A 24,361-nucleotide genomic window follows, 5' to 3' on the forward strand; every position below is an offset into this window, starting at 1 on the left:
GAAAGCCTGAAGGATGAGAGGCTCAGATGAGGTAGCTGTACCTTTTGAATCGAATTAGTTCATGTCCGTTGATCTTAGCAGACTCAGCTAAGACCTCAGCTCACTTTAGCCCATTTGGTCTTGGTTACCCCAGTGCGTTTACAAATACTGACATATCAGACTTCACACACATGTCAACTTACAGTCAGTGGTTGAACTAGTTTGAAATAAAAAGGGAAGAGCTCTGGGTGTCAGCTGCAAAGGGGTGGAATACCCTTCCCCCTCTCCCCCTTATTAGCCCTTCATATAGCATATATACAATATGTATAAAAACTGGAATTGGTGCACATCACCATTGGGATAACAGTAATTACTCACTTAAAGTCGTCCTGGTTAACATTGTTTCGTTGCTGATCAGTTAGGGAACATGCTCATTTAAAGTTGTATAATGCTTCCTTCTGATGTCATTTGGCAGCTGCCTGCTTTGTCTGCTGCTTGCAGGAAGAGCAGCCCCTTGCAGCTAGCTGGTGGGGGCTTGGAACCAGGGTGGACTGGCAGCCGCCCTATCAGTTCCCCACTCCCCTAAGTACCCGGTGCTGCAGCCGCCCAGCAGGCTAGCAATCAGCAGTTCAGCTGTCCTTCCCCTGACTGCCTTGTACTGCTCCTGCCCTCTGCCTTGGAGCTGCTCCCCGAGCCTCCTGCTTGCTGTGCAGGGGGTGGAGGAGGAGAGGAAGAGGGGGGCTAATGTCAGGGTGTGCCCCTCCCCCCTGCTCAAACCATCCCCCATAGAGCAGGGGGGACACACCAGGGCTGCAGTCTCAGCAAGCTGATCTAATTAACAAGGCAGCGTACTTAAGGGAAATGCAGATATCTCCCTCCATTCCTGCTGCCTTGTAGAGTGAGAGAGTTAACCCTTGAGGGCTCAACCAATTGCTAGTTCATGATTTAGCAGTAAGGGAAATATCCCACCCTCTGACTCCTCCAGCTCAACCAAGCTTCACAATCATCATCACTGTGTACTGGTATTAAATTGTTTGTTTAAAACTTAGTGTGTGTGTGCATGCGCGTGAAAAAAGTTGCCCTGGAATCTAACCCCCTCATTACATTAATTCTGATGGGGAAACTGGATTTGCTTAACATGGTTTCGCTTTAATTCACATTTTTCAGGAACATAACTACAATGTTAAGTGAGGAGTTCCTGTATCTGCCTTTGTATAGGAGTTTATTTACTGGTATTAAATACTTACAATTAGAGCTTTTGCTGGTGTAAATCAGCATACCTGCACTGACTTCAATGGATTTCTGCCAGATTACACCAGTGGCAGATCTGGCCCAAAATACTTTGTATATAGGTAGGTTAGCCCTTAGTTTCATATTCTGAGGGGTTCACAGACCTTTTAATGTTGGTTTATTGTCTGTTTTTAAAGAGACAGTAATATTTTTGTTTCTCACAGGAAACTTTATAAGCGTTATGCTTTCCTACGTTGTGAAGAAGAACGAGAGCAGTTCCTTTATCACCTTCTTTCACTCAATGCTGTGGATTACTTCTGCTTCACCAGTGTCTTCACCACAATCAGTGAGTTGGAGACTCAAACTTTGTCTTGAACGAAAAATAGTCACTGTCTTGGTGACAGAGGAATGATCCTGAGACAGCACTTTGCTCCATGATAAGTGTATCTGGGCTCTTACCAAGAAGCCTGCAGTCATGGCTGCTGAGATCAGCACCTCTGGGTGTTGCTTTGGGTAACCAACTAAGTGTAAGATCGCGTGTGAGTGCTTTGGATAACCAAACTGAATAGTGGAGGAGAATAGCATTCAGATAATATTCTAGCATTTAAGTGACCTAGTACAATTTCTATATCTCAGAATTATGTAGCCCTTCATCCTTTTTTTTTTTTAACTCAGAAGTGCTCCACATCTCAAGGCTCCCCCATATTTCTCCACTATATGTACACCATCCTGGTAGCCTCTCAGAAATAGGTAGGACTCCTTGGGGCCTGTTAAGAGCACGCTTTGAAGGATAAGGCACTTCGTGTCCCTTTTGTGTACACTATGTATTGTTGCCCCTTTTGACCCAAGCAGCTAATTGAAGTTTGGGGCTTTGGGGATGTTCCATTTGAAAGTAGAAATTGGGGATAATCAGGTATTTCTTCCATGCAGTTTCAGTTGTTTACAAGGAGTGTTTGAAGTCACATGTCTCTGAATGAAGAAGGAGACAAGAACCGAAGGAACTGTTTCTTAGCTTACAGCTCCCAAGCTTCTGTAGCCAACGCCAGACCTGAAAGTTCCCTCTAGCTTTTTGCAGGGTCACACTGTGCTTAAAGGCTCCTGCTTGACTTTTCTTGCCAGTTTTCCTCTGCTTCTCCCTCTGATTTTGTCTGTTGCCTTGGTTTCTGTGTGTTCTCTTTCTCACTTCCTCGAACATACCTGCACAAAGCAATACTCAGCTCAAAAACTCCTGGGCGGGTTCACACACACACCTTTGTCTTAGGTGGGGCTTAAGCATAGGCACCGAGTTTTATTTTCCCCTGGGGGTGCTCAGCCGCCACTCTGTCCCATCCCCGAAACCCCACCTCATCTCCACCCCTTCTCTGAGTCCCTGCCCTCACCTCATGTCTTCCCCCTCCCCCAAGGCCCTGCCCTCACTCCGCCTCTTCCTACCCTTGCTCCAACCTGTCCCCTGAGGCCCTGCCCACCTGCCACTCGCTGCTTTCTGTCCTCCCCCAAGTGCCTCCCCCAATCACCAAACAGCTGATCGGCAGTAGCTGCCGGCATACCCACGGAGTCAGCGCCTATGAGCTTACGTTTATAGTTCTGTTAACTGAAAGGTGAGTTCACACCTGTCAGCCACATGGACTTTAAACCCACCAAGCTGTTTCAACATTTTCATTGACATGAACTATATGTGCAGTTGTGCAGCATTTCTGCAGGCCTTGTACAGAATCAAAATGGCATCCTCTGCATAATGTGACCTCACATGCATTTTATGTGCAAGGTCACTCCGTGTGGTGGAAACCATTTTGTAGAGCATGTCTGCTTTGGGGGCCCAATAGAATTGTCCCTTTTGGCCTCCTATTGGACCAGTAGCCTTCCCCTTCTCTTTCCTTTTCCTTCCCCACATGACTGAAAGGCTTGTTTCCCCTCTTCTTCCTCCTCTCCTATATACTCAAGGAGTGACAACGTGCCAAAACCTAGACATGAACTTGTTTTCCCCTCCCTAACAGTGAGGAGTGCTACCAGTAGGTTGCTGTGTTGACCTTGGTCTCTACTTCACTGCCTAAAAAAATAAGGATGTGAAAATAAAGTGAGTTTTTACCTAGTCATCAAAGTTTGGGCTCATCTTCTACCTTTTCCTCTTCTTAAACTTTCATTAAGGAAATGAGTGGTTACAAAAGAATGCAGTGTTCATGGAGGTTTTACTGTATCTTGTTTTCTGGGCCATCAGTGTTGGCAACTCTTTCCTTTGGGACGCAAGAGTGAATTTGTGGCATTGTGTGTACAATATTGAGATGATGCATGCACCAGTAAAAAGGGATGATTTCCTTAATCAAAGGAAATGGCAGGTTTGCAAAACATCGGGAAAGCAACTCTTGCAGTACAAGCGAGTGTGATTCCACTCTGTCCGGTGCAAGTTGGGATGAGTGGCCAGCCCTGTTTTTCTCACTCAACTATGCATTAAGCATCAAGCCTTACTGAGATTCCCTTAGATTTTAAGTGGTGCTAAGAGAAGGATGTCCACTGAGAGTCTGCTTCATAATATTCCACTCAGCTAGAGGGTGAAAGCTCCAAATCTGTGTCTTCAGTCTGACAACCCCATATTAACAGCTTTGCCAGTCTTCTGATACATAGGGGTATAATGATGTATTCGAATTATAATGTTCCACTTTTAAAATGGAGATGGGATGAAGCAGACATTTTCTGAAGTTCTTTATTGCTTTGAACTGGTTTTACTGCAAGGTGAATGCTCCTAGTTGCATTGTGGTACAACAGCAACACCTGGTGGTTATTCAGATCAATCTCATATATTGTTTATCACAAGTAAGGGAATGCCTCACATCTCATTCTCTGACTTTAAATGTGGGAGACTTTCTGTTTTATACTGGGGTCCATTTTCATTGTTTCTGATGCTTACGCATGATATTTGGCTCATATACCCACTGAAAAATGTTGGCAGGTCTTCATTTGAGTATATTAACGCCAAATGTTGCAAGAGAACAGCAAAAATAACCTAAAGGACATTGTTTAAATTTGAAGGGCAAAATGCTCCTGGTCTCTTCTCCATGTGCAGATCTATGAGATCATTTTGTTTCCAATGACAGAGACTTAAGAAATTGGTACTTGAGGCTGCTCTTACAGACAAGTAATAATTGGTGCCTGTGTTGAAACCCACCCAAAAGCTGCTTTGCAGATCAGCTTTATTTTAACATAATTTTTTATTCTGTCTATAACTGAGCTGTCTAGACTTGAAATAGTTTTGTGACCTCTTTCTTTTATGATCAGAATATCTGTTTTCATAGTTGGTGCAAATACTGCATGCTGGATACTTTTAGAATTGTCTCATTTACCTTAGGTATAGAGAAGGATTTTTACTTGTAATGCTACTGAGGGTATGTCTTCACTACCAGCCGTATCGGCGGGTACTAATCGATTTCTCGGGGATCAGTATATCGCGTCTCATCTAGACGCGATATATCAATCCCCGAACGCGCTCCTGTTGACTCCGGAACTCCACCAACATGAACGGTGGCAGCGGAGTCGACAGGGGGAGCCGTGGACATCGATCCTGCGCTGTGAGGATGGTAGGTAACTCGATCTAAGATACTTCGACTTCAGCTACGTTATTCATGTAGCTGAAGTTGCGTATCTTAGATCGATCCCCTTCCCTAGTGTAGACCAGCCCTAAGATACAGCACAAGAGACAAGTCCTAATTATGCTATATTGTGTAAACTATGTTTTAAAAAATGCAGTTTTAATTCTGGTTTGTTTTTTCTCATTTTAGTGATTCCATACAGGACAGTGATAATCCCTATCAAAAAACTAAGCAATGCAATTACCACATCAAACCCATGGATTTGTGTTTCAGGAGAACTAGGAGATACAGGAGTAATGCAGATTCCTAAAAATCTTCTAGAAATGACATTTGAGGTGAGCGTGCTCTCTTCTTTTTTCAGTAGTCAGTATTGAGCACTACTACCAGAACATTTATTTTGCTAGTTTTTTCTGTGTGTTCAGAGCACAACTTTTTAACATCTGAGTGTCCAAGGTCACTATAGATTTTAAATGAAAAGCAGAAAACTAGTGCTTGTAAAGTTACTGTCCTCACTGATTGACAGAACATGTCACTCTCCTGTCGTAGCGTTTTCACTGGCGCTTGCTTACCAGCTATGTCTAATTTATACTTCTTGTCCTCATCTGAACAGCTCTGTACAACTCGCCTCAACCCATATCCCTCGTCACATTTGTTACTGTTCCCTGCTTTACCTTTGCTCTGCTGGTGACAACAGCCTCACTATGCCACTCTTACCCCCTCTTCCATCTTCAAGCTTGTCTCCCTGCTGCCCCAGATCTATTTGAGCTCCCCATGCTGGATACTCAAGACTTGTGGAGGATCAAAATGCTGAATCCCACATGCCCTTAACCTGCGGGGACATGGCAAAGTTTAGGCAATGTGCATGGCAGGGGGCTTCTAGGCATGCACTTCAGTCATACACCTTGTGTCTGACATTCCTCTTGACAGTGGGGACTCCATAGTCCAGTTTCCTAGGTCCTGAAACTAGTGCCATCTCCCCAAGCCTAACAGCAGCTCTTATATGTTCCCCAGAATCTCCCCAAAGGAAAGGTCTGCTGATTTACAGTTTACCTCTTCAGGGGTACATGACAGTGAAAACCACCACACATATACTGCACAGAATTCTAAAACACCAATGTTCTTCATTTAATAACAAAAGAAACACAGATCTATACAAAATAGTATACCCCTGTATATATTTCTCTGCCTCTGGTTCCTCACCATTCTGGAGAGTTCTTTTGGGTTTGGGCAGAGTCATCTGGGGTGTCTAGAATCCTTCCCCTAGAGTTCAAGTCTTCCCAGCCCAGCCGGCTTTCCCTGACCGTGGTTAGGCCACAGTTAAACCAACCCCCCTGCTAAGAAAGCCTGTCCATCTCTTCGACACTCCTGACAAAGCTTCCTGTCCCTCCAAAAGCCTTTCCCCTTTTGCCTTCTGAGAGTCCTTTTTAAGTCCTCTGCTCTGTCCTTTTGTTCTGTTTGGGGATTTTCGACACTCTCCACTTCCCCTTTCTTGAAGACAAGCTGGAGAAAGCAGCTTCTCCCAGCTCACATGCCCATTAAATTCAGAGGACAGTCATTACAGTTAATGACTCTTTGTTCCTGGTCTGGTAAGATGTGCTGCAACCGATGTCAGCAAACAGTGCATTCCACAGCCACCATAGGGTACTTCTACACTGCACCTGGAGGAGTTGCAGTTCAGATAGCTCTGGCACAAGTGGCAGCTTGGGCTAACCGCCCAAGTACAGTCCCTTCTGATATCCTAGGTATATACTCAGGCAGCTAGCCCATGCCACTGCTGCTACACTGCTGTTTGTAGTATACTGACTCACTCAAAACCAGTGTGTGTACATCTCCCCGAGCTGGAACGTACATCTCCTGGTACAGTGCAGACATACCCATAGAAACATTCTCTGCATAACTTCATGGTAGTTAATTAATACCTTTATTTCATCAATCAATTGATAATTATGGACTGAGAAAAAAAAATTGCATTTGCTACCAAAATGAAAATTAATCATACCAGCCTACTAACATTATTCTTTATGTTCTGGAAGCAGCTGCATTGTATGAAACAAACATCAGAAGGCTGGAGACAGTAGAAATGGAAGACTGAGGGTGTGAAGTGGAATGATTTTAAGACCAATTATGTTAAAAAGAGAGTAGAATGTGAAATGAGGGTACTGGATTGACTCCAGCAACAAGATTTATGATGGTAGGGACACTGCAGAAGAGAGACAAATGATAGGATGCCAAAGAAAATAATGCAACCACAGGCAAGGTCAGTCTGACCTAGAGGCCAACTACTGACTGGATACTGAGGGCTTGTGTACACTTACGGAGGGATTGATGAGCAGCAATCGATGCATCAGCGGTCGATTTAGCAGGTCTAGTGAAGACCTGTAAATCAACTGCAGATCCCTTTCCTGCCAACTCCTGTACTCCACCAGATCAAGAAGAGTAGAGGGAGTTTACAGGAGCACATCTCCTGTCGACAGCGCGTAGTGTGGACCCTGTGGTAAGTAGATCTAAACTACATCAATTTGAGTTACACTATTCAAGTCACAAATTGCGTAGCTTAGATCGAATTTTCCCTGTAGTGTAGATAAAGCCTGAGATCCTGCATGGGGACATGACCAGACTAGGCTTAATGGAGGAACAGGCACTGGACAGGAATGAATGGTGATGTAGTACTTCGTCTTGTGTCGGCAAAGATGCTCTGGAATGAAAGACACAGATCATCCCTCCGTAAACACAATGATCTCCCAGTATATCAGACCTTTTATCCCTCGTCGCTCAGATCCCTTGTAAAGACCCCACCTCTTCTGCAATGCTCACAAATGTTTGTCCACATTAGCTATAAGACGTTTGGGTGAATAATGTATTTAACCGGGGAAGCCTCTATGTTGACATCTAAAGCACTGTTCCAAAAAATACTTCACATGAGTAGTCCCATTGAGTTTAATGGGTTTACTTGTGGGTGTAAAGATACACTCACGTATAAATGTTTGCAGGATTGGGACCTTAGATTGTAACTCCCTTTGGAGAAGGACCTGCCCTTTGGAGAAGGACCTGCCCTTTATAGGTTGTATAGCATCTAACAAAATGGTGTCCGGTCTTCATTGGAGCCTCTGGTCATTACTGTTATGTAAATATTAAATAACATTGCTCTGGACTTTGCAATGTTTTCTACTTGTCTGTCTTTAGTGGTCATAAATTTCTCAGGGAGGGTACTTTGTCTTATGAAGGACTGAGTACATTGATATTTAATAATAATTGATGATAATGACTAGTTTCCTGCCACAGAATGATTCCTTATTCAAAATTACAAGATATTTTTGAGAAGCTGAACATATTGAAAACAAATTTCATAAATAAAAACAGCTTTCTTGCCTATTTAGCTAAAAACACAGTGGTTAACATGACTCATAATTATGTATCATAAGCTCTCACTGCAAAGAATATACATCTATTAATGAGCTATAAACTTTTGAGGTCCTAACTGAATAAAATAGGAACAAAGAAACATGAGTTATGCTGGTTTTAGCTGCATTTGCTTAATTAAGAATCCATGCTTCATAAAGCAAATGAAATTAAACAAACTAGTGAACTAAACTGTTGTGGGCCATCTTTCTATAAAACTGAATAAAATCTGTTTTTTGGGGTTTTGTTTTCATTTGCAGTGCCAGAATTTAGGAAAGCTAACAACCGTTCAGATTGGTCACGACAACTCAGGATTATTAGCCAAGTGGCTGGTAGATTGCGTCATGGTGAGAAGTGAAATCACAGGACACACATACAAGTAAGCAACAAGTTTCTGACTTTCTAAATCTGAAATCCCTGCCTGATCAACAAAACCCTAGAGATCTCTGGTGTCCTTTTTGGGTGTGCTGGACTATGATGCAGACAGGCGACTCGATTTAGGCTTTACAGATGGGGAATTTGAAATTGAAATTCTCTAGGTTTCAAAAACTACAGCTGACTCTGATTAGAAATACATGGGAAGGCTTGAAAGTATGAGATTTTTAGTCTGCTGAGACAGGACAGACTGCATATTTTTAAAGTGTTTATCACTATTGCCTCTAATAGCCAAATTGATTGGCTTATGTCTGTCCAGAACATCTGTATACAAATAAATTCCATTTTTATTCACAAAAGCTTGAATGGCAGTTTTATTTTAGGTAAATCTTTGTAATGTAAGTATGAACAATTGGTTTAAAAAAAGCCATTAAATGTCAGAATACTTGAACAAGAATACAGAAGTATAGCTTTCAAGAAAATGAGAGTTTTTCAAATGGCTGTAGATGTGCATACCACTCCATTGTGCATGTGCCTGGTGTACCGAAACCAGAGACCTTGCTTAGGAGTTCCCATCAGGGAGTCGCTTATGCTTTCTGGCCATTGTATTCCTTCCATGACTATGTGAGTTGGCACCTCCCAAAACCAGGTCCTTTTCCCCATCCACAGCTTGATTTGGAGCATTCAGTGTGGTGTCTCTCCTCATGTTCTTTGTTGCAGTGTTTTTTTGTTTTTTGTGTTTTCTGTAAATAGTTGAGTAGTACCTTAGGATTTAATTTAGCTTAGTATATTTAGTAGAGTTTTAGCCCAGGATGATGTCTCCTCTGGGTTCTAAACATTGTCCATGTAGTGTTTCTATCCCTACTAGTGACCCCACACGCACACCTGAAGTTCATTGTGCCTTGGTGAAGGGCATCCTACTTAAGACTGCTGTACTAATAAGTTGTTTAAGAAGAGAACACAGGTGGCAGGGGACTTGTTTGAAGGCAGTACCTTTGTGGAGAAAGCCAGGAGTCTCACTTCAGCTCGGGGGACCGCTGCAGATCATCAGGCCCTCCAGAGAGTGCCTGAGCTAGAAGGGACAGGAGCTCCATATCTAGACTTGGATTATTCACCCAGCAAAAAGAGGGACTGTTCTCCTTCCTCTGGCACCCTAAGGAAAATGAACCAGGGCAGCTTCAGCGTTCAGAGACATTTATCCTCCTCGTCTAGGAGGAGTGCAGACTGACACCCTGAGTCTTTTGGGATGTGGATAAAGCTGGTCCTTCAACCCACTCTCCTGTGCCAATGGCTGATCAACTAGACTGTACCATTGACTCTGGTACCTCTCTGGGGGCATCTGCTGAGACCGGCACTGACAGTGGTGTCCACACAGACACTGTCCACACCACTGATGTATCAGGCAGCAGCAGACTGCTATGCCTGTCAGTTCCGGACTTACCACTTAAGAACACTTGACTTTAGTGGCTTAATTTTTGGTGTCCTCTGCATTTCCTGGATTGCTGGCTGACTTATTGTCGGCACCTCCTCATATCCAGGGTCCTGAATTATAATCTGCTTCCTGTATAGTAGCTAGGGGACTGCTGACACAGATGCTAATCTTCAGTACTGATGACAGTTCCAGAACAGTATGTCTGCAGGTCTAGTACCCACTTCACTTTCAGTATCAACTGTCCGGTTCAGTACCAAGTGTGATGCCTTTACCAGCACTCAAAGTGCTTTTGACTATACCACGATTGGTGCCAATGAGGCTGTTGTGTTGGACTGCAGATGTTGTGTGCCATTTATTGGTCCCACCTGGAGTGGCTCCTACATTACTGCCAGACTACTTGGAAGGGTCTTCAAGATTAAGTGCCTTTGCCTTCATGATACTGCTATCCAAGATAGAGACCTCCTGAGGGTCACCATCGGTATCGTGATCAGTACTGCTCCCACAGTCGGCTTCCTGGCCTACCTCCTACTGGCCACCAATGCCACATCCACAGTGGCCTCTTTGGAATTCCTAGGAGGTTCCTTGTTTGAGGTCCCAATTGTCCTCTCAGTCCAAGGCTAGATCACCTGTTCCTCTGGTGGTTTCTCCACACGAGCCAAGTGTGCTTTAGCCATGGGCTGAGGAGCTGTCCCTGACTTGGAGTTGAACCCTTGGTACAGTCAAATGCATTTCCACAAAAGCAGTGGTTCTCAAACTTTTGTACTGGTGACCTCTTTAACATAGCAAGCCTCTGAGTGCAACCCCCCCCTCCTTAAATAGATTTTATAAAGTGTTTTTAATATATAACACCATTATAAATGCTGGAGGCAAAGCAGGGTATTGGGTGGAGGCTGACAGGTCGTAACCCCCGCTCCCATGTAATAACTTCACGACTCCCTGAGGGTACTGACCCCCAGTTTGAGAACCTCTGCACAACAGATTACGGTGTTTCCAGTTCCCTTTTCTTCCTCGTCACCAGACAATGCTACCATGCCTGAATCCTCATCTCTGGTACCAGAAGACTTGATAGGATTTAAAGTCTTCCTGAGATAAATGGCATCTTCATTGGATATTCAGGCTGTGTGTTCAAGAGAATGCCCACTAGTTAGTGGATGTTCTTCAATCCTCAGCTCCTAGGGAAGTTGCTCTCCCTCTAAATGAAGCAATATTGGATCCTTCCAAATTTCTGGAATACCCCAGTGTCTAGAACACCCATGGCTGTGCTTATTGACTAGATATTATGTCGCCATGGAGGGGTTTGAATATTTCCCATCCACCTCCGAATTCCCTGGTTGTAACTGTGACAAATCAGAGTATGACAGAGAAGGTATAAATCTACTTCTAATCAGAGTCTAAACATTAGATTGGGTGAGGATAAAAGTGTATTCAGCTTCCTTGTTACAAACGCGCATTGCCAACCTGCAAACATTATCTAAATGTGACTGTAAATTGGGGCTCTATGTCCAAACTTACAGATAAATTACCAGAATCTTCCAGGGAAAGTTTAAGGCATTTATTGCAGAGGCCTGTTTGGTGGCCAAGATGTGTCTACAGTCAACACTGGATGTGGCAGATGTTTCATCCAGACACATGGTTGAAGCTGTGATAAGGCCCTTATGGCTACAGGACTTCAGTGTAGCTCCTGAAGTTCACCAGACCAAAGAGGACTTAACATTTGGTTAGTTTTTGTTTTCTGAGAAAACTGGCAACTTTATTTTAAGGACTCCCAAGCTACTTTAGTCTTTGGGATTTACACAGGCCATCCCCCTCATCTCACAAGTTATCCTCAAACTGAAGTTGGACCATGCAAAACTGATACTTATTGTGCTAGTGTGGCCAAAATAATATTCATTCTCCAACCTTCTCAATCTGTCTGACCTCCCAAATCTCTTCGTCTCCTTCCCGGCTTGCTGACTCAGCACCATGGCCATGTTGTTCATCCCATACTAAGCAATCTACACCTCACAGTGTGGATGATACGTGGCTAGATGAAGAGGAAGGGCAATGTTTGGAAAGAGTTCATAAAATCCTGCTTAAAGGTAGAAAACAGTCTACATATTTGGCTAAATGGAGTTTTTTTTTAGTTTGGTCAGTGTCTAAGGGAATTCAATTTGTCAGCTCGTGTTCAGGACATTTGGGGATTATTTGTTACATTTGAAGTCCTTGGGTCTTTGAGGGTTCACTTGGCAGCAATTTCATCAGTCCATCCTCTGATCCAAGGAAAGTAGTTTACCCAAACTCCATAGTGGTGAGATTTCTAAAAGGTATTTTCTACTTGCTTCTGCCTGTGAAGGAAATGGTCTCTTTGTGGGACCTTAATACTGTGCTGGTCACCCTCACCCATCCTTCATTTGAGCTTACAACAACCTGCTTGTTGTGCCTCCTCTCCCAAAAGACGACAGCCTTTCTTGTGTCTATAGCAAAGTCAGCGAGTTACAAGCCCTTAAGGGCTTGTAACCTCCATAGTGGTTTCACAGTCTCATCTTAACCAGGTTATTTACTTGTGTATATTTTTTTTTTCCTAAGCCGCACTCAAATGCAGATGAGCAGCATCTGCATGTGTTAGATGTTGAGGCAGTGCTTGGTGTTCTTTCTGGAAAGGCCTAAGCCATTTTGTTCATCACCTGGACTTTTTTTATCTCCCGTGAGGACTGGATGAAAGGGCAGCTTGTCTCCACAGGCAGTTTCCAGGTGGATAACTTCCTGTATTACCACAGCTTATGGAGTAACTCAGACTGTGCCCCCATGGACATTATACACTCATTTGATAAGAGCCTAAGTGATATCAGTTGTGGTTCTCGGTGATATTACACATATGAGGGCTACGTTTTCTTCTGTGCATACTTGCATACTTCTACTATTACCACAACATTTCTGTCAGATGCAAACTTTGGGAAGGCAGTGCTATGGTCACTGTTGAAGTAAACTCAGAGCTCCACCGCCTACTGGAATTGCTTGTGGATCACCTGAATCCATGTCTGTAACCATGGATTCAGGTGACTCACAAGCAAAGAAAATATAGTTATTTACCTGTATTGTAACTGTTGTTCTTCAAGATGTGGGTGCAGACATGTATGCCACAACCCACCTTCCTTCCGCTCAGCTTCAGAGTCTCCAGCATTGGAATCTGGGGCAGAGGAACTGAGTAGGGTCAGAATGGTGCCATTCTTGCAGAGCCATGGGAGGGTATATTGGGGTCAGAGGGTGTAAGTGCGCCCCAATGAATAATGCTGAATTTTTCTGGCTTTGGTGTACTGGATGCGCACACACGAGTGGAATACGTCTGCACCCCATCTCAAGAAAAATAGTTACAATATAGGTAAGTAACTGTTGTCTTCGTTGTGTCTTCTAATCCTGCAGTTGGGCTATACATGCTTTCATTTTGTATATGTAGAAACCTAAAAGAGCCCTATCAAATACTTTTGTATAACACTTCTGTCTTCTACTGTCTAGTGCTTTCATACAGGCTTGAAGGTTATTTCCTTTTGATTTGACAAATGTAGATGTTTTTTCTTTGTTTTTAATGAGGCTAAAGTTAACATTGCTGTGTCTTAATTAGTTTTTGCTGTCAAGAAACATGGATGGTTAGCACTGCTCTGATCAAAGGGATGGCTTGTTGCGCAATCAACAGAGAGGGGTCTCAGATATGTAGATTGTAATGGATTTTTTTTACCTTCTCACTTTTTCTAAGACAGAATTTTTTTTTCCGTTTCTTAGAAGTAGAGGGGTTTGGTTTTTCAAATGGAAGTTTTTGACTCTAGAAATTTATTTTCCACTGCATAACAATGTTTAGGTGGGCCATAGAGGAGCCCTGAAATAGTTATGTCCCTTAACTTTGAATTCAAGTTAAAATGTTCAGCTAGTTGAAACTCTTCTGTTGGGTGGTACCACAGGTTCCCATGTGGACGATGGCTGGGGAAGGGAGTTGATGATGGCAGTCTGGAGAGAATTCTTATTGGAGAACTGATAACTTCAGTGTCAGATGAAGATCTTGGGAAGCAGTGCCGTACCCCCCCTCAACAGAAATCCCCAACCACAGCTCGCAGACTGAGTATCACCTCCCTTACAGGAAAAAATACAAGTAAGCCCCTGCCGTTTCCAGTGCTCACAGATATAACATGGGGGTAGTGACTACTGGGAAATACATTTGTTTTATTTTAACCCTGTAGCATCTTTAACAGGATTGTAACTTGTAAAAGCTAGGTCCAGTCTGAAGGAACAATGGTTTCTAACCCTGATTCTGCTTCTAATTTGCTCTGACTTTGGGCAAATGACTTAATCTACCTGGATTTTCCCCATCTGTCAAATGTGGATGAAACCTCTTGCTTGGAGCACAAAATTTTGAGGCTTATTGTAAAGTGCTAAGTATTAAGTGTTTTATTTCAGTTACCAGTGTCTGTTTCTCTCTGGGCAAAACATAATCTAAAGAGAGCAACATGAATCCAGTGTCACTTTCCATGAGTGTGGTTCCATGTCTGCGCACATGTTCAGAGCATTTCCTGAAGGGTGGGGACTGCAAACCTCAGTGATTCAATTGCCTTTCAAGTCACATGAAGCATTACTTGGACATGTGGAAGGCCCATCAGTATTTTAAACAAAAACACTGACTTGTATTATGATGAAAAATTGGCAAGCATTTGGGGGGAAAAAAGCTCAGAATGATTCAGTGTGTTAAAGTGAGAGATTAAAGAAGCTCTATCTATTTAGCTTTTCAGAACAAATGTTCATAAATTACTCAATGACATGCTGTAAATACCTACATGGGAAGATTTCTGATAATAGAGAGCTCTAATCTAGCAAGATCCAATGGCTGAAAACCGGACAAATTCAGACCATATATAGGGCACTTTTTTTTTTTTTTAAGCTAGGGTAACTGACCATTGGATTGACATTTCAAGGGATGCTGTGGATTCTCAGTCACCTTGAAGTCTTAAAAAAAAAAAAAAAAAAAACTTCAAGGTGACTGAGAATCCACAGCATCCCTTGATATGCCAATCCAATGGTCAGTTACCTTAACTTAAAAAAAAAAAAATTAAAAAAGCATCCAATCTAGATTTAAATATATGCTCTAGTTCAGCAAGAAGTTGTGGACTTGGTGCAGAAATTACTGGGTGAAATTCTTTGGCCTGTGTTATGCAGGAGGTCAGTCTAGATGGTTCTAATTGGTCCCTTCTGGCCTAAAATCTGTGGAAAAACTCCTATCAATAAGAGTGCTGGAGGTATATGTGATAGACAGAGCTTCATTAGTTGAAATAAATTATTTATAAAGGAAAGTCCTTGGCCTGTGCAGTTTTTCTGGCAATTAATTTGGTTAGTTTTGATGTTGTTCCCTGGACATTTATAACAGATTTGTAGATTTGCTTAATGCAAATAACTCTGTGCACTATTCCTGTATTAAAGATAGAATGTTTGAACCAAGTCTGGTAGTGTTGAATTTGATTAATGTGCATTGTCTTAACGTTCTTGTATTCAGCAACTGTGCTTTCCATTAATTTACAGAACCTAATGCAGGGCAGATACAAGAAGGAATTGGGGAAGCTGTGAACAATATTGTGAAACATTTTCACAAGCCAGAGAAAGAGGTACTCTCTAGCATTAAATATACTGTAATAAGAAGAGAAAATATATGTAAACCTTTTTATAACCTGGAAAACAGGGATCAGTGTACCAGTAACAAGTGTTACGCCTGGGCTTTGAAGCTTGTTGTACTTAAAAGAACTGTATCTTTTTGTTCCATAGAGAGGCAGTCTTACCATTCTGCTATGTGGTGAAAATGGCCTGGTTGCAGCACTGGAGCAGGTCTTCCACCATGGATTCAAATCAGCTCGGATTTTCCACAAGAACGTATTCATCTGGGATTTCATAGGTAAACTGATGTTACGTTGGGGTGAGAGGGGAGAAGGGGTTAGAGGGAAATGGCCACAAGTGTGCATACCTCAGATTTTAATAAGCTTGGGCTCCATTCAGTTTCTACAGAACAAACTTCGTCTCCTGATGTAACCCTATGTGAGTGTTTAAGTGCAATTGTGCTCTGTGTTGTGAAAAATACACTCCCGGCCCTGAGCAGCTTTCAGTTTAAGACAGGCACAGATGAGATTATGTGAACTGGAAAACCCTGGTGAGGTGTTAACTTGGGATAGTAACCGTTTTGGTTTTTTTTCCTTTGTCACCAACACATATGTAACATAGGGATGGACTGGGGAGGGTCTTTAACTGGTGTGGATTAATAATGTATTTAGCCTTGTAGAAGAAGCGGGTGTTAGGAGGCATTAGAGGGGAATGGCTGGCACAGTTTGGGAGGTTACTCAAGCAGAGGGGCAGCATAAATGAAATCCCAATGATAGGAGTTGAAGAAGGAAATAGTGTGAATGAAGCCAGTGTCTTTTGTCAGTTTCCAGTGAATGGGGTGTGGAGGGGTGGGGATGGGAGATTTTAAATTTGATGTAGTGGGCAGGAGTGAGACAGTGGAGAGTTTGAGGGAGGGGAGTGATCTGGTCTGCTCAGAAAAGGATGAAGATTTTAGTGGCTGCTTTCCTTACTCAGTGGAGAGGGGCACTATGTGGCAAATGGGGAGGCAGTACAGGAGCCACTTTTAGTAACCAAGGGAGGAGAGGATAAAATTGTCACAAAGCAAAGGAAGGAAAGGTTGGTTTTTTTCCCATATGTGACAAAAGAAGCAGTAACAAGACTTGATAATAGTCTGGATATATGAGGAGAAAGAGACAATAGTCAAAGATGACCCAAGAACACAAGTCTGAGCCCCACAGCAAGGATGATGATTGTATACAGCAATAGCAAAAGGCAGGAGTGGGGAAGACTTGCTGGGAAAAGCAAGGAAGAATTTACGTACAATAATTCCAGAGCTACATCTTCTGAGACAGCAAAAGATGAGAAGAAATGGTTTTAGGAAGGAGGTGACAAGGAGAAAATGTACAACCGCAGCATGTGACTAGAAACCAGCTTTGGAACCACTTTTGGAAATGGGTTCAGATTCTGATCCAAATTAAACTTGGCTTCCCTCAAATCCAAATTTGTCCACTTCACAAGAACTGCGACATTGGTATATCTCCAATTATTATTAATCTCCTAGAACTGGAAGGGACCTTGAAAGGTCATTGAGTCCAGCCCCCTGCCTTCGCTAGCAGGACCAATTTTTGCCCCAGATCCCTAAGTGGGCCCCCTCAAGGACTGAACTCACAACCCTGGGTTTAGCAGGCCATGTTTGACAGCCTTTTCTCAACAGACAGCCAAAACATGAAATGATAGAGGGTTTTGCTTCTCAGATTGAGAGTTATTGATACAGACATACACTGCTACCTCGATATAACACCACCTGATATAACACGAATTTGGATATAACACCATAAAGCAGTACTCCAGTGAGGCGGGGCTGTGCACTCCAGCGGATCAAAGCAAGTTCAGTATAACAGTTTCACTTATAACGTGGTAAGATTTTTTGGCTCCTAGGAACAGCGTTATATCGAGGTAGAGGTGTACTTGTAGGAGTAGCTTGCATGCCACCTATAGAAGTGCATTTTCATAAACAGTAATTCACTGAAATATTTTTGATAAGGAAAGGTGAAATTGCCAAAGAATTTTCCTAAGATACAAACCTAGTAAATGAGGTGTTGGGAAATGGCTTTCAACTACAGTCTGATGGAAAGCGATACTGATTAGAGACTAGTCTTACTCAGTGGATGTTATACAGGTGATTATTTATTTGTCCACACTGCTCAGCCCTTGGGTCTCAAGAATATATTTTAAGGGAATAAATAAGTTAAGACTCTTAAGCCTGGGGATAGATCTCACCCAGGAAATCCATAACTAGTAGCTGATAACATTTATAAGAGGGGAATAATTAAACTCTTTAGAGACATTTTTGTGGTCCTAATCACTAAACTAATTCATGATGCTAATTTAAGTTACAGTACACAGTGACCACATTTGCCAACTGTCACCACGCAGCGGTTTCTGAGACCACCACACTTTTATTTAGATAGGATGTATAGTAACCATGAGGTAGCTTTGGGCACGTGCTGACTTTTTGTTTTTTTTAAATAGCTTTCTTTGCATAATTGTAAGGTGCTGAGGTGGCTTCAAAATGTTTCATATTAATCATTGCATGGTTTTACTTTCTCTCCACAGAGAAAGCTGTTGCTTACTTTGAAACCACTGACCAGTTTGGGGACAACGAAGAGGACGTCTTGCTTCAGAGATCATCCTGCAAAACATTCTGTCGCTATGTAAATGCGATCAGCACTGCACCAAGGAACATCGGGAAAGACGGCAAATTCCAAATCCTGGTTTGCCTGGGGACTAGGTACAGACCAGCATTCTTCACTGTGGTGTTCTCTAGTGTTGGAATAGTCAGTTCAACACTCTGTGTCACTCTTATTAGGCACCTTAATTTACCAGCTTAAAATATCTTGGACATATAAATTGGCCAGTTCATATTTTTAAATAAATGTCCTTAAGAGCAGAAGAGAAATGTAAGTAAGATAGGTATTATTCCTGATGATTAGCATATACATTTCTGCAAGTCACTTTTTTCTGTTTTAATGCAATTCTGGGTATCTCTTTACATATTATACATGAAGTACAGGCCTCGTGAATTCAGAGTGCCTTCAAGAGGAATCAGTCCACCTCTTCCTCTCCCAGCTCTCTTTTTAATAAGCCAAATGAAAATGGGTACACGGCTATTTCTGTCTTTGCTAAATCTGCCTTTCCTAATAGGATTTTGAGCGCTTCTGTTGATATTTTTTCCTTTTTCTCTTTTGTCTTTATGTATCTAGATATTTTTAAAACTGCATTTCACCAATACAGAATTCCTGGCCGGGGAATTCAACTGAATCTTTCCCTGTGGCATTACTCTGACTTCCTTGATCTCTTCCCTGCCTTTACTCTCCCATGTCAGTCCTCAAAAAAACGAAATCATTATACCACCTACAGTGTGGTCAGGGATTAATATTAAAGTAGGCTCTAGACGTTTTCTTTTTCTCTTTCTTTTTCCTTCTGTTGATCCAAATATAACAGTGTACTTCTGTTTCTCTGAACATAAATAGGGTAGTAAAACAAATGAATTTTTATTACATGCTTGTGCAACATCTAGAACAATGTGGTACTCACCTGATTGGGCCTCTAGATACCACTGCATATAAATTATATAAACAGGAACTCAGTTATCATATGGGGAGCTTTTGAGTGCAAATGACACGCGTCACCTATGCAAAAATGGACACTGTGTTCTGGGATGTGCTAAAGGCAAGAGTTGAGATTAAGTTCTGCTGGACACAGCAGATTGCACTAATTCCATTCTTCTCTCGGCAGGGATCACTTCCTTCCTCAATGGATTCCATTGCTGGCAGAGTGTCCGGCCATCACAAGGATGTATGAGGAGAATGCCCTTCTGCGGGACCGCATGACAGTGAATTCCCTCCTCAGAGTCCTACAGACCTTACAAGATTTCAACATTATCCTCGAAGGGTCACTCATTAAAGGAGTGGATGTTTAGCATGGCTTTGATGAGAACTTCATGATTTCTCTGCTAAGCAAGCAAACAAAAATTGGGGACTTGTTAGAATTTGAATGCTGCGGTAGTGCGTCACTGGAAAGCGGAGCACCCTGTTATCAGGTGGGAGTGGGAAGCCTAGTTCACACCAGATTCAGGACTGTTCTTAAGGCTGCAGACAAGCTAAAATGCGGTATTGTAGTTTATTTGAAACAGAATAAAGTAGAGTATTTTCCTGTGTTAGATGTATGTAAATATGCTATCTTCTTTAAGAAATTATATTACTCTTAAACTTTTCTTAGACAATGTTCTCGTGCTGAAAATAAGGAGCTTAAAACCCTGGGACAGCTGTGGGGGTTGGGCGGAGAGATGTTGCGGCTTGATAGCAAGGAAGAAGCCAATCAATGTGTAAATACAATGCAAACTCAGCAGGGCTTTTTTCAGGTGTTGCGAAAACACGGGAAGTATCAATATGTAGCCACTGCTATCATCTCATTCTTGGAAATGTTGTGAATGTGTACTGTTTACCCTACTGTACGCTGGTTCCCTTGTTTTATGTTTTAAAGATCCAAGCCCCTCCATGTATATAAGCTGTGAGTTGTCATATTTAAGATCTTTTGTGTAATTTTTATCAATCAGCACAAGGTGAGGTGCAAATGAAATGTTTAAACACTGGGCAGGAGGAATTGTTGAACCTCCAAGAAAACCCTCCAGGACCTGATATGTTTTTAAAAAATCCAGTACAGCACCAGGCTATATTTGGGAAATATCAGTAACTTGATTTGTCATTTTGTCCCTCTTCTGTCTGGGTTTTGTTCAGATGCTTTTTCCCCCCTGTCTGCGTTTGTACTGTGGATGATGACGTATGCTTCAAGAAGAGGTTGTCTGCTTCTATAGGTTTGTTGAATGACTTGGTTCAGAAGATGAACCAAGCTCTGTTTCTGTTGTGTGGCTATAGAATCACAAACACTGACTTTGCTGTGCTACAGGACTGTTTCAACCAGTTGTAAAATACTGGCAAGTTACTAGTCTTCCTTTATCCTGGGGAGTAAGTGTTCCTGGGAGGCACGGGGTCGCTTTGGTTTTGAATAATTCAGCTATAGAAAAGAAGTGAGGCAAGGGGAATTGGTGTCAAGGCTTCTGTCTCATACTGTTTCAAACTAATAATGTGTTAAAGAAACACAAATGTCACAGGCACAGAACTCGGAGAAACTGGGAGCTGCTAAAGTTCCACATGTTAAAATAAAAACTAAATCAATTGGGGGATAGCATGCAGCAAATATCTGGGATGTCATTCAGTTTTCCTTCCACTGAGATTTGATTTATGCAAAGCTGGGGGCATGTTAACTCAGCCATTAGCCGCCTTTGGAGATGGGTTTAAAATCCTTTTGTTTCACTGGATTAATCAATTCGATCACAATTTATTCTTCAGTAGTTGCCTGGGGACATCACACAGCTTGGTGTATATATAGCAATATTTGTTTTGGAGAGGCCCTTACTAAAATAACAGATTACATTGTAGGTCAGTACTGCAGTGCATTACAAAAGATTTTGGCTGAATGTTGAACATTGCTTTTCGTTATGTCTGGGAAGCTAGTGTCCCCCAAATAAATATAATGGAGAGGAACAAGATCCAGAGAAAGGGCTTAGAAATCATGTCTGTCTTTCCTGCTTGCACGTTGCCACCTTCAGAACAGTATTAGAAAACTGGCGTTTTAGTCACTGCTAGCCTATAGACAAAGTTTAGTATCTCCAGTGAGCTATGGTGAGGTAGGATGAGGGTAGTGCTCCTTCAAAAAGTATTTGAAAAAGATTAAGAGTAAGGGCAGGCTGAGGGAGATGAAGGCAAAATGAAAATTGGATAATGATGGCAGTGTAAAGCACTGTATGGGATATCTGCAACAGAAGGTTTCATGTCACAGGCTGCTAAAGGTCATGCATGTTGTGACGGTGGTATACTCTCTCCTTCTATAAGCTAGTAAGAAACATCCACTCTGCTACTGCCCTCCAGCTGGGCAGTTCTTGTAATAGATTCATTTTGGTGTCGGGAAGGAAGTCCTACCTCATATCTCCTGGACAGATGACAAGCTGTCAGATGGCATCCATCTTATTTGAAGAAAGGGTTGTAGTATATAAATAGAAAAATGCTGACCAAAAGCAGAGGAGCCTAGAAAGATACAAGGATCTCATCCAGACTATACCGATCTGTGCTCAGCAGAGCTATTTCAATATCTGAACATTTATGTGCAAAACAATCACTATACTGACATGCTATTCAAATTGCTATCCTCACCCTTGAGGTTGTCATGGGAGAGGTTCTTTGTTGCTTCTTGATTTAACCAAGGCAGAGCTTTTACCAAATTGAAACGGTTCAGAATCTGTGAATCTGCTCTTGCTTGAATTGACCAATACCATCCAAAATGTTCTATGCAGGATGGCAGTATCAATATTGGAGTTATGGAGAACAGTTTGTGGGGCTATGAACAATGCAGGGGGTTTGTACCAAAAGTCCACATCTGTAAAGTGACTCTAAATTAATCTTTACATCTTCAGAAGGGTGTATTTTGGGATGGCTGCACCACTCCAGTTAAAATCAATAGGCGATATGGCCCACAACTGAAAAGTCCAAAATTGACTCTTTAAATGAATTATAAACTAAGTATCAGAATCCATACAGCACTAATATGTGATACTGAGAGCTTAGAAAGTTTGAATTTTTATTATTTGCAAATCAATTTTATATCCTATAATTAGTATTAGTTCCCTGCACCTGACATCCCAATGTTCTAAATGATCTTCATTACACCATGAAAAATGATCCATTTTGTCATTGATCTGTTGGCTTTTTGCATGTGGATTATATTTCCTTTCCAGAGGAATCTGCCCTCTGGTAGTTGTGCTTTGTTTTTCTGAATACTTATAGCTGATAAAGGAAGGTAGCCGTTACACTGGGCCACAAGGAAATTAAGTGGAAAATATATGTGGCTTAAGGTAGAAATGAAAATGGAGGCATCCTTAAAGGGCAGGCATAGAGGGCAAGGACTGTCCACAGAGGGCAAGTATGAGAGGAAAAGGACTTCTTAAAGGTAGTCTTTTTAATCTAAAGAATAAATCAAAACCTGACTAATTTAAACTTTAAATATGGATTTTCCCTTATAAAGTAGATGTAAAAACCCATGGTATTTAACTTAATATATAACTTCACATGGAAAGCGTTAACTTATGGGACACATTTATTTTGTCAAGTTCATACCACATGAATGATATGGGAAGAATATTATGTCTAAAATTCCCTTGTATGTAGTAAAACACTGTAGGTGCCCTAAGCTAAGGTATTTTGAAGCATGAGGCACAGCTGAGTGCCTCTCATCCCTAACACACTAGTTACTTGACATCCTTGGGGGTATGGTTCTTAGCAATGAAAGGTTATTCTTTCATTTATTTTTTTTTAGTAGATTACTTTGATAATTGGAAACTGAGTATTTTTTTTCTGTGAGGTCTACAGGAATTCTAGCCCTCTAGAATGTTGAGGAGCCGATCAGGATAATCTTAAGCTAACACAATTTATACTTCAGTATTAAAGCACCTTCATTGGTTGAGAAATGGAATCTTGGGAAAGATCAAAGCCCTCTGGCGCCTATTTTTACAAAGCAAACTCTTTAACCAAATATTGCCTGTTTCTAGTGTCTGAGTTCTGCATAGTATTACACTAACATTCAGTATACTAGCTTGAAAGAGTCAGAAAATCAAATGCATCACTGAGTCTCTATAAAACATGTATTTATATTTCTCTGAAACTTAACTGGATTCCATTGTGTTCAGTGAAAAATCTGTTTATTCTGAGCTGACATTTGTAATTAGTTTCTTTGTTCAAAATGATCTCTTTAAAGTAGTTATGTGAAGGCATATTTAAGAAATTTCTGTCTTTCAGTCAAATGAAGGTGTGAATCTCATAGGGAAATGTTCTATGTTACACTTGAAATGTACAAATGTGCCCTGTATAGTTTAAAAAAAAAAACTTTGTCTCCATAGTAAGTTTATTATTATTATTATTTTATTATTATTTGTCTTTACATTATTACTAACTGAATCAGAACTGGATTATTTTCAGAAAGAAATTAGTAAAAAGTATTATATCAAGCACTTTAACATATAAACTGACATAAGTTTTTCAGGTTTTGGAGTACATTTAAATACAGCTTTTCATGCTATGTTCTTTACAAATAAAACTGTGAAAATAAGAATTTGTCATTTTCTCCTTGCAGAATAGCAACCAAAAGATGCCCAACATAACTTAATGAGCTGATTGAAAACTGGAACACAGGTTCTGTAGATAGGACAGGTTGAATATAACAATTCTAATGATATCTTTCTGTGACACTGTAGAGAGGAGCTCCTGGGTATTCTGTGTTTGTATCCTTCTTGATATTTAGCTCCCCTGAGCAACAAAGTGTGACTGTGATCTTCATTTTGAATGCTGAGTCTGAAATATTTTGTCAATCAGAGGAGAGAAGCTTGCTCATGGTGAAATTTAACTCTTCGAACAAGAGACATAAGATGGGTGATGTAATATTGTTTATTGGACCAACTTTTGTTGGTGAAAGAGAAGCTTTCAGGCTACACAGAGCTCATCTTCAGGTCGTCTTAGAACAAGAGCCTTTTTTAGATTGCTATCTGAACTGACCACCCTGGGTTGTGTTTCCCTTCACATCTAGCCTCTGACTCTTTTTTGGATAATGGGATGCACCTTGACTGGCAATGTCCTAGAGGTTATATTTTGTTCCCTCTGGAGCTGGGCTGCCCACAAGCTTTGATCCA

At 41.5% G+C, this 24,361-nt stretch overlaps 1 protein-coding gene across 4 annotated transcripts in view; it reads left to right on the forward strand.

Moving 5' to 3' along the window:
* DENND5B (DENN domain containing 5B) overlaps nucleotides 1-21,403 on the forward strand; it is a 190,127-nt gene extending 168,724 nt beyond the window's left edge. For all 4 annotated transcript variants that reach the window (XM_050917965.1, XM_050917971.1, XM_050917985.1 and 1 more), the window contains 8 exons: nucleotides 1,434-1,555; nucleotides 4,980-5,125; nucleotides 8,450-8,568; nucleotides 13,929-14,116; nucleotides 15,535-15,617; nucleotides 15,775-15,901; nucleotides 18,181-18,355; nucleotides 19,363-21,403. In XM_050917965.1, the coding sequence (XP_050773922.1) occupies nucleotides 1,434-1,555; nucleotides 4,980-5,125; nucleotides 8,450-8,568; nucleotides 13,929-14,116; nucleotides 15,535-15,617; nucleotides 15,775-15,901; nucleotides 18,181-18,355; nucleotides 19,363-19,546 (1,144 nt within the window). In that variant the 3' untranslated portion in view covers nucleotides 19,547-21,403. The remainder of the gene's footprint in view (nucleotides 1-1,433; nucleotides 1,556-4,979; nucleotides 5,126-8,449; nucleotides 8,569-13,928; nucleotides 14,117-15,534; nucleotides 15,618-15,774; nucleotides 15,902-18,180; nucleotides 18,356-19,362) is intronic.
* Nucleotides 21,404-24,361: the final 2,958 nt, after the last annotated feature.

This window comes from Gopherus flavomarginatus, chromosome 1 (assembly GCF_025201925.1).
Source record: "Gopherus flavomarginatus isolate rGopFla2 chromosome 1, rGopFla2.mat.asm, whole genome shotgun sequence".
NCBI lineage: Eukaryota > Metazoa > Chordata > Testudines > Testudinidae > Gopherus > Gopherus flavomarginatus.